The 10,320-nt window shown below is 58.8% G+C and overlaps 1 protein-coding gene across 1 annotated transcript; it reads right to left on the bottom strand.

The window, feature by feature from the left end:
• Nucleotides 1–346: 346 nt before the first annotated feature.
• Nucleotides 347–5,624, bottom strand: KDELR1 (KDEL endoplasmic reticulum protein retention receptor 1). The gene is made up of 5 exons (XM_054010011.1): nucleotides 5,393–5,624; nucleotides 3,977–4,077; nucleotides 2,701–2,859; nucleotides 2,267–2,520; nucleotides 347–1,185 (listed from the first exon to the last, which is right to left on the bottom strand). Exons 1-5 carry the CDS (start codon nucleotides 5,481–5,483, stop codon nucleotides 1,068–1,070), a joined length of 723 nt encoding a protein of 240 aa, XP_053865986.1. The 5' UTR covers nucleotides 5,484–5,624; the 3' UTR covers nucleotides 347–1,067.
• Nucleotides 5,625–10,320: the final 4,696 nt, after the last annotated feature.

Consider the following 10,320-nt stretch of genomic DNA (forward strand, 5'->3'; position numbering starts at 1 on the left):
TTATACCTTTGGCCATCACAACATCCCATGGTAATGAGTTCCACAGGTTAACTGGGTGTTGTGTAAAAAAATCAAATAAAAATATTTCAGGTTTGAAGCATTCGTTTTTGGATGAAACAATTCAAAATTACCTGTGGAAAAAACAGACCCTTTTTCAACAAAAATTCCTTTAATCAAAACCCCACTTTTCCATGAAAGAAAAACAAAATGTTCCAATGAAAAACATTCAATGGCACACACAGCAACACCATGTTTAGGACAGGAAGTGATGGGGAGCCCTGTATCCAATCGAAACTGCCAGAATAACAGAGGGGAGACAAAGAGGTGACCACACACAGGACAGGAAAACAAAGCAGGTTTCTCTTTTATTGATTTTTTTTTCCAAAAAAAGGCACTAAGTTGATTAAAAAAAAAAAAATTGTTTTCTTCTGTTTATTTAAAGTGAACAAGGAATTAACCATCAATTATGTACAAAACAAGGAGATTTACAGAGTTTAGTGTGTTGCACCCTCTTTGCCAATAAAAAAGAAGGAATAAACAGAGACAGATTCAATTCCCACCTCGAAATGAAAAAAAAATGGATTTTTATCAAAAGGAACCAGAGGCTATTTCAATGCCTTCCCTGTGGTGTGAAATAACACCCCCACCCTATGCCTCGAAAACAGCACCCCAAAAAAACCTGGCCTCCATCCGAGCAGACATTGGCGAAACCACGCCGCAGGCACCAAAGACCTCAGCGAGCCTGTCTGGCTACACAACCGGGGAATCAGCCAAGAGGGAAGAGAGGAGCCCATTTAAAACGTCCCCGGCTGTTTATAAAAATAAGGGAAGAGGGAGAAAAAGAAGAGAAAGGGCAGGGGAGATGGGGTTGGGTGTTTTCAAAAGGCAAAAAACTACAAACTCTCAAACCCAGAGATCCGTCTCGACCAAAAAAGGCCTGTTGACTGTTTCCTCCCAAATCCCCACGGTCTCTCGCTCGAGTGGCTAACAGTTCCAGGTGACAGTAAATACAGGAGAGCTCAGCTCGACTTGTGGCTGGTTCAGTTGGTCAAAAAACAAAAAAAGAGTCAGAAACGGTACGTGTCTGTCGTCTGCATGTGAACAGGCTTCCTCCTAGGGGCTGACGGAGGGCAGCGGGAGCAGGAGGCCACTACGCTGGCAAACTCAGCTTCTTCCCCTTTAGAACTGTGGGAGGAAGGATTTCAGCGTTTCTTACACCTTTGGTCTCAAGGCATTTTACACCTTCACCCACCACTGAGAGGCAGCCCCTTCTAGGGTGGGGTGTGATAGCTGGTCACAAAGGACTTGCTGACCCAGAGGGGACATGCAGCCACCTGTGGGTGAGGTGCAACAGCTGCTTGTACAAGGAGCCCTTTCTCAGCACTGAGATGCAGCCACCTCTGGGGTGGGGGCATGGCAGCTATTTAGCAGCACACAGCCATGTTGGAAAAGTATGACAAACGAGAACAGAGAGCAAATGCCAAGTCCTGAATTTTAGGCACTCAAACAAGGGCCTGATTCGCAGAGGGGCTGAACACACTCAGCTCCCATCGATCTTGGAGCACCTGGTCCCTCTGACAAAATCCAGCCTCTTCCCCAAAGTGGATTTTGATGCCTAACTTTAGGCAGCAGCATTTGACAGGGTTGGCTGGCACGGTGGGCTGGCATAGCAGGGGCGACAGGGCCATGGGATAAAATTGCCACTGTACAGGGATTTGCCAGTCCGACTCCCCCAATGAAGTCCCACAGAGCCTTTAATGACCACACCACAGATCCCCACTGAATTACTAGTGTTAGCCCAGAAGCACAGGTCATTCGGCCCCAGCTCCTCACACATGCCCACCCTGGGAGGTGGTGAGCACGGCTGTTTCCAGAAGTGCTAACTGGGGTATAGCGAGGGGAAGCAACTTGTTTTCTCCCCAGACCACACAGCGAATCAGTGACGGAGCCAAAATAGAACCCAGAAGTCCTCACTTCCAGCTGCCCCCCTGTAAACCACTAGACCCCACTCCCCTCCAGGTGGAAGGACAGAACCCAGCAGTTCTGGCTCCTAGTCCCCCCCCGCTCAAACCCACGAGACCCCACTGCCCTCCTACAGCTGGGGATAGACCCAGGAGTCCTGGCTCCGAGCCCCCCCCCCCCCCCCCCCCCCCCGCTCTAACTGCTAGACACCACTCCTCTCCAGAACTGGGGAGAGACCAGAGGAGTCCTGCTCCCAGCCTCCAGCTCTGACCACGAGATCCCTGTCCCTAATCTCCGCACGCACCTTTTGTGATGTAGAGGTAGAAGAAGTCGCAGTAGAGGATGGTCTGCACCCAGCCCGGCCACGATGGCGATCAGGTCAAAAAAGCCTCCTGCTGGTAGCGCCAGATCCAGTTGAAGAGGTAGAGGGTGCGGTACATGCCCAGGGCGAAGAGATAGTGGCTTGGTGATGGTCTCCGCCTCGCCCGTCTTGCTCACCATGAACAACTGCGGCAGGATGGCCACCGACTCCAGGTAGATGGAGAACGTCCAGAGGATCTTAGGACCCACGCAGCGACGGGGAGAGAACCGGTTAGAACTTGCGCCGGAGTCCGTGGGATCCCCCCGCGCCAGACTCTAGGCGGGAGACACCCTCCCTCCCTGCCCGCCCCCAGAGTAACCAAGCCCCGCCCAAACAGCCTGGCGGTGCCCCCACCGAGGGCATGGGGCTGCCGTTACCTCCAGCGGAGTGAAGTCGTGGTTCACCAGGAAGGCCAGCACAGCCGTGGGCACCACAAGGAACTCCACCCGGAAGGTGTCGTGGTTCCCGTCGTATGTGGCCTTGAACTTGCTGTAGATCAGCCACACCGTGGCGTAGGAGCAGGTGATGTACACGACCTGGAGACAAGAGGCGGAGCTGGGTGGGAGCCCAATCCTTCCCGCTGGTTATCCCGGGCGGCGGGGGAGCAGCCGCGGAGAGGAGCCCGCCATAGCACTGCACAAACCCAGCACAACGAGGTAGCCCCCACCCCAAGGTGCAATGACATGGGTTGTGTGCCTCTAGTGCAGACAGGGACCCTTCACCCAGCGCCGAGATGTGGCCCCCTCTGGGGTGGGCGCTGGTTATATGGGGTCGCTTCGCCTGGCACTGGACGCGGCCCCTATGGGCTGGGGCGTGGGAACTGGGTATATGGGGACCCTTAGCCCGGGGCTGGAATGCAGCCCCTCTGGGCTGGGGCATGGGGACTGGCTATAACGGGTACCCTTTGCTGATATATGGTCCCTCTGGGGTGGGGCGTGGGAACTGGGTATATGGGGACCCTTAGCCCGGGGCTGGAATGCAGCCCCTCTGGGCTGGGGCATGGGGACTGGCTATACGGGTACCCTTCGCTGATACATGGCTCCTCTGGGGTGGGGGGTGGGCGCTGGTTATATGGGGTCGCTTCGCCTGGCACTGGGACGCGGCCCCTATGGGCTGGGGCATGGGGACTGGCTATACGGGTACCCTTCGCTGATACATGGCCCCTCTGGGGTGGGCGCGGGGGCTGGTTATACAGGGACCCTTTGCCTGGCGCTCAAATACAGCCCCCCTTGGATGGGGCACGGGGGCTGGTTATACAGGGACCCCTCGCCTGGTATTGAGACGCGGCCCCTCTGGGATGGGACTGATTATACAGGGACCCCTCGCCCAGTGTTGAGACGCAGTTCCTTTGGGGTGGAACGTGGGGGATTCTTACATGGGGCCCCCTCACCGGTGCTGAGACGCAGCTGTGGGGGCTGGTTATACAGGGACCCCCGACTGAGACATGGCCCCTCTATGGTGGGGTGCGGGGGCTGGTTTTATGGGGACTCCTCACCCGGCACAGAGACAAAGAACCAAGCATCCTACGGAAACCCAGGGGAAGGGCGGGCGGGAGCTGATGAGGGGTGTGTGCGAGGGGGTCGGAGAGGGCCTGGGGGGCAGATGGCGGAGGGGGGGGCTGGGGAGCCCCCAGGCACAGTGATCAGGCCTTACCTTCATGGAGGTGTTGTAGAAGGAGATGAAGTTGGTGACCAGGTCCAGGTAGCGGGTGGTGAACACGACAGCAAAGAGAATCTGGCTCTTCCCAGAGATCCCTGCCCGGGGGAGAGAGATGAAGTGGGGGTCAGGGGGCTGTGGGTCGGGAGTGAGGGGCACCTGCAGAGCTGGGGGGGGGGGGGAGCCCAGGGCTGGGCCAGCAGGGGGGCTGCATGTCGGGAGTGAGGAGCACCAGCCATTCCGGGCCTATTCTATCCAGGGCCTTTCCCATCTGCCCTGCCCGTAGATTGCTCTGCAGTCCAGGGGAAGCTGCTGACGCCAGCCTGGGGCTGCCCCACACATACCAGGCCTCTGGCTTCACCACATCGCAGCCCCCTGCAGTGTGTGTGTGTGCCTGGGGGTCTGTGCCCCATACAGACGTTCCCAACAGAGAGGATGGGTGTCGGGGGGGGGGGAGCAGCAGGAGTGTAATTTTTGGGATCTCTACCCCCCTTCTCACCCAGCTTCCATATCACCACCCTCCTCCCCTTCCCCCACAAATCAACCCCCCCCCCCGCAAAGCCACTGGGGGTGGAATGACCCAATCATTGGGGCTTTAGATACCCCCTTTCCCCAGCCCTCCAACACCCCCCAGAGGAGGGGACATAACCCCTCAAACTTCCCCCAAAGGCAGCTCTTCAAGTGGGGAACCCCATTTCCTCCCGTCCCCCAAGTCCTCCACCTTCCAGAACCCCATGCCCCTCAAAAAGAAGCCCCCCAAAACCCAGCCGAGGCTATTCCCACCCCACCTCAAAAATACACGAGTGTGGGAGTGCACTGAACCCCGCAAATCAAAGGGCCCATCCCCCCCCTTCACGAGGGGTGTCCGCTCCCCAATATGAAGTTTAATTATCCCCCAAATCTCTCCCCCAATTAGTTCTCCAAATAAGTCAATTCCAAGTCCGATCTCAAAAGGGGGGGGGGTCTGTTTGTGGGGTGGGGAGGCCCCCAATTTACTTATACACCTCCGTGCTCCCCCTATAGTTTAGGGGTTACCTTGCTCCCCCAGAGTTCCCTCCACTTCCCAACTCCCCCCCCAATCAAGGAGCCCCCCCATTTTGGCTTTATCGCACACTCGCCCCCCAAATTTGCAAACCTGAGGGATGACCAGGCCGCCGAAGGATGGGCGGGCTGGGGAGCCCGGGCACCCCCACAATGCCCCCCAAAGCCCAATGACGGAGGGGTGCGCTGGGGGCCATGCACCCCAATAACTCCCCGTTGTCACATGGGAGGCGGAGAACCACCCTGCTCCGGGCAAGGGGCTGGGCTGAGCCAGCGAGGACCCCTCCAAAGAGAGCCCGGGGGAGTTTCCCAGGGGAGACCCGGAGGGGTAGTTTGGGGGTGCAGAGCAGGGGTAAAGGGGGGCCTCCTTACCCGCACAGGACCTCGTCTTCCAGATCTTCATCAGCAGGATGATAATAGCCAGAAGGTGGGAAATGTCCCCCAGGAATCGGAAGATGTTCATGGCGGCTCGGGGAGGGGGCGCCGAGGGGGCTTTGGGGGGGCTGGCTGGCGAGATGGGGGAGGGGCGCCCCTTGCTGTCTGGGAAGGGCCCGGCTGGAGTGTGTGTGGGGCTGAGGAAACAAGGCCCGAGCAGGACGAGGAAGGAGGAGCAAAGAAAATCCCCTCCCCCCCGCGGGGCTGGGCTGAAAGCGGGGAGAGAGGTGACAACGTGTCCTGCCCCTCCCGGAGCCGGGGAGAGAACCCAGGTGTCCTGGCTCCCCCTCCCGCCCGAGCGAGAACCCAGGAGTCCTGCCTCCCCCACCCCCCGTTCTAATCCCTATACCCCCTCCCCCCCAGCCGGGGAGAGAACCCAGGAGTCCTGCCTCCCCCACCCCCCTGTTCTTCTAACCACTAGACCCCACCCCCCTCCTGGAGCTGGGAGGAGAACCCAGGAGTCCCGGCTCCCAGGCCCCACAGCCCTGCTTCAGGAAACCAAACTGAATGACCTGAATGCCACCCCACAGCTCCCCAAATTTGCTGTCATCCAAGTTGCCCCTCTCTTTGCAACAATCCTCCCCCTGCCGGCCCCATAGAGGATATCCAGAGTAAATGGGGCTTTGGGAGGTCGTCCCCCTCCTCTGCTCTCAGCTCAGGGACACCCCTCATGCCTGCCCCCCAAATCTCAACCCAACCAAATACACAGTGATGTCACCTTGACAAGCACCTCTGGCCCCGATGCCCCAGGGGGGCGCTAGGGGGGCGCTGGGCTGCAGGGAGCGGGGCGGGGGCTCAGCAGGGGGCGCTGTCCCCCATTGTCTATGCTGGCCTCAATGCCCTAAGGCAACGCTAGGGGGCGCTGTGCTTTTGGAATTGCCACATTTCTCATAAAATAAACATATCAGAGTCAGGACTCCTGGGTTCTATCCCAGCTCTGGGAGGGGAGAGGAGTCCAGTGGTTACACGGTGGGGGGCTGGGAGCTAGGACTCCTGGGTTCTCTCCCTGGCTCTGGGAGGAGAGTGAGGGCTGGTGGTTAGAGCAAAGAGGGCTGTGAATTAGCTCTGTGGTTCTCCCATCCATATGGGGGGGGGGGTATAACGTCTCCCTCTCTCCCCCAGGTTGCCCCAAGGGAATGGGTTCATGCTGTATGGGCATCTAGCCCCCCCCCCAAACAACCCCCCAGGTACAGCCCAGCTGGGCTTTGCCCATCCCCTGGAGCTGGAGGGTTGAGCCTGGGGGGAAGGTGTTTCTGCCAGGCTGCGGTGGAGCATCTGTCAGGGGGCATAGCTAATGGGGGGTGGGGTGATTTGGGGGTCCCCCCCCAGGCTCCAGCTTTGTTGGATGCCCAGCACACAGGCTCGTGCCACCCACAGCTCTCCATGCTGTGCCTTGCAGGAGAGCCGGGCCGGCAGTGCCCAGCCATGGGCAGAAGCCGGGTGGAGGAGTGCGAGCTGCCTGGTCACCATGCCCTGCTTGCAGTTGATGCAGGGAGCAGCTGGGAGGGGTGTGCCTGCCAGGGCTGGAGAGAGATGGTGGAGAAATTATGCTAAACCCCTGCTCTACCCACTAGACCACACTCCCCTTCCAGCCCCCCTGCTCTAACTCTCCACATGCCTTTTCCAGGGACCCCTTGCCCGGCGCTGAGATGGGGGCTCTCTGGAATGGGGCATCGGGTCTGTTTGTACAGGGACTGCTTACCCAGGGCTAAGATGCGAGCCCTCTGAAGTGGGGTGCAGGGGCTGGTTATATGCAGAGGCTGGTTATACAGGCAGGGCTGCCCAGAGGATTCAGGGGGCCTGGGGCAAAGCAATTTTGGGGGCCCCGTCCATAAAAAAAAGTTGCAATACTATAGAATACTATATTCTCGTGGGGGCCCCTGTGGGGCCTGGGGCAAATTTCCCCACTTGCCCCCATCTCTGGGTAGCCCTGTATACAGGGACCCCTTACCCAGGGCTGAGATGCGGCCCCTCTGGGGTGGGGCACTGTGGCTGTGTAACAGCCACACAGAACGTTTAGGGCAGGAAGAGAAAGAGAATCCTGCATCAGATGCAGGCTCCAGCGGGGGATATAGGGAGGGCTACGCGGAGTCCCTCCGATTGTGGCATGGCCCGGACACCGGGGTCTGCTAAGGGAAAAAGGCTCTGGGGCCCATCCATGATTCTCAGTTAATGTAGCCGAGCCCCTTCTGGCCAGCAGGGGGCAGCGCCAGCTCAGGAACAGGCCTAGCCAGCCTTGGTGTGCTACCCAGCCAGCCGGCCCTGGGCAAACTCCAGCCACTGGTGTGTGCAGACACAGAGGGGTCGCTTCTGCCCCACTACATGGGGACGGAACCCCGGCATCCTGCCTCCCAACCCCCGCATGTGCTGGGGCAGACAGAGCCAGGCAGCAGAATATAGACAGGCCATGGGCCAGGTTTTCCCAGCTCTAGCCACTAAGCCCCACTCCCTTCCCAGGGATAGAACCCAGGCACCCTGGCTCCCAACCCCACACGCTAACCACTAGGCCCCACTCCCCTCCCAGAGCAAGGGATAGAACCCAGGTTTCCTGGCTCTCAGTACTTTCCTCATAAGCTCATCTGTCTCCATGGGCTGCCCAGCAGCTGGGGGCCCTGGAGGCAGTGCCCTGGGCTGGGGGTGGGGGGAGTGATAGAGGAGAGGGGTGCAGGTGTTTATTGCCTCTGGCTAGAAAAGTGGGGAGGCAGCTGGTGCTGTGGGGGAGCTGGCGTGGGCGGGTACTATTCCCCTCACGCTGCCAGGGTCGAGCAGCTGGCGCTCTGCAACAGTCATGCTCCCCTGTTTGCTAACTACACTGGTTAATTGCTTTCCGATCCACATGAGGGGAATGGTAAGCAGGATAGCCAGCCTGCTGGGGGGTGGGGGGGAATCAGGACTCCTGGGTTCTCTCCCTGGCTCTGGGAGGGGAGTGGGGACTAGTGGTTAGAGCGGTGGGGGCTGGGAGCCAGGATTCCTGGGGGCTTGTGAGAGGAAATTCATTGAGGTTTCTAAAAGGCCTCGGGTAGGCACTTAGAAAAGGCTAAAGATAGATTAATAACGCCAGTTATAGCTTTTATAAAATGCAGCTGCCTCTGGGGTGGGATGCAGGGGCTATTTATACAGGGACCCCTCGCCCAGCACTGGAACGTGGCCACATCTGGGGTGGGGTGTGGGAGGCTGGGTATACGGGGCTCCTCACCTGGCACTGAGATGCAGCCCCTCTGGGGTTGAGTGCAGGGACTGGTTATACGGGGACCCTTCACGCCGTCCTGAGATGCGGCCCTTCTGGAGTGGGGCGTTGGACATGGAGGCTGTGTAACAGCTCATGGGAACATCTGGGGCAGGAGATGAAGTTTCCCGTTGAAATGTCAGGAGAATTATGGGCACCACTTTTGGAGTGAAAAAGCCAAGGGACGGGGCGCTTGGCACCACCAGTAATAATACAGTGCCCCCAGGCCTGGGCAAGCAGCGGGTCACCGGTGGAGCTGCATGTGGGATGAGTTCCCCTCCCGCACTGTTCCTGGTGCCTAATGAAGGGGGTTTAGGGAGATGATTAAGGGGGCCATGGAATGCCAGGAATTTCAGGGGCCAACTGCAGGGCACCAGTGGCTTAGCACCACCTCCCCCCTTGAGGGACGGTCAGATCAGCCCCCCGTCCCCGCAGCATCCCAGCTGCCCTAGGCCCTTTCCCCGCTCAATCTCCTTCACCCCAGCCCTCCCAGAGCCAGGGAGAGAACCCAGGAGTCCTGGCTCCCAGTCCCCCCTGCTCTAACCACTAGACCCCACTCCCCTGCCAGAGCGGGGCTGGGACTGATCGGCTGTCTCCACACACCCAGCTGGCGCTCTGCCGTTACATTTTCTATCGGCCGTGTCTATTTTTTCCTCCTTTCTTCCTCCTTCCCTTGTTCTCTGCAGAGAGCCCGAGCGTCACGAATGGGGGACGGGGCCTTTGTTCCTGTGAGCCGCCTTGCTCCCCGCTGCTCCTAACCAGCCCCAGTCGCAATCCGCAACAGCTTCCATCGTCGTGCCGGCTCCAGCGGGGCGTGGGGACTGGCCGGACAGCACCGAGAGAGAAGACAGCTGGACTGAGGTGCTAGGGGGGTACTGGGCAGGGGGTCAGCAGGGGGCACTCTCCTCTGCCAGTCATTGCAGACGCCGGTGCTCCAGGGCCCGGCTGTGTTGCAGGGAGCAGGGCGGGTGTTCAGTAGGGGGTGTTCTTCTCCCCTGGAGGTGCTGCCCCAGGGCTAGGCATCTCCCCGGCTTGGCCCACATGGGTGAATCTTTCTGTAAACACCCACTGGCTTTGGTGAAACCTGGTGCAAATTTACCCCTCTACAGGCCTGTGAGCTTCTGAGCCCCCCCAGAACCACCCAGCGCCCCATAGCACAGCTCCCTTTTGGTTCAGGGCTCTCTGCCAGCCAGGGGAGTGCCCCCCTTTTTAGCACAACAGCCTCTAGGTTCAGCCCTGACTGCAAGGGGAAGATATCCCAGCTACACACCCCTTACACCAACCACTTCCCATCTGGTCTCTCCTCCACCCTCCTAATTTCCTGGGCCCTGCTTAGCTTGTAGAGAGCAGCTGGTATCACAACTCAGGGTGCTATAGGGGCAAATTGGTGGCTGGCTTCTCTGGACATGGGGGAGGGAGGAAGTGTGGAACTTTGTGTATCTCCCACACACACCCCTCGGAGACATACATCCCTTGCACACACATACGCACACCCTCCTCTGCTACACACACACACCTCTGCTACATACACCCCTTGGACACACATACACACAAAAACATACCCCTCTACTACATACACACATGCACACACACCCCTCTGTCACACAACCTCACACACCCCTCTGCTACATACACCCCT

Source organism: Malaclemys terrapin, chromosome 20 (genome assembly GCF_027887155.1).
Source record: "Malaclemys terrapin pileata isolate rMalTer1 chromosome 20, rMalTer1.hap1, whole genome shotgun sequence".
NCBI classification, from domain to species: domain Eukaryota; kingdom Metazoa; phylum Chordata; order Testudines; family Emydidae; genus Malaclemys; species Malaclemys terrapin.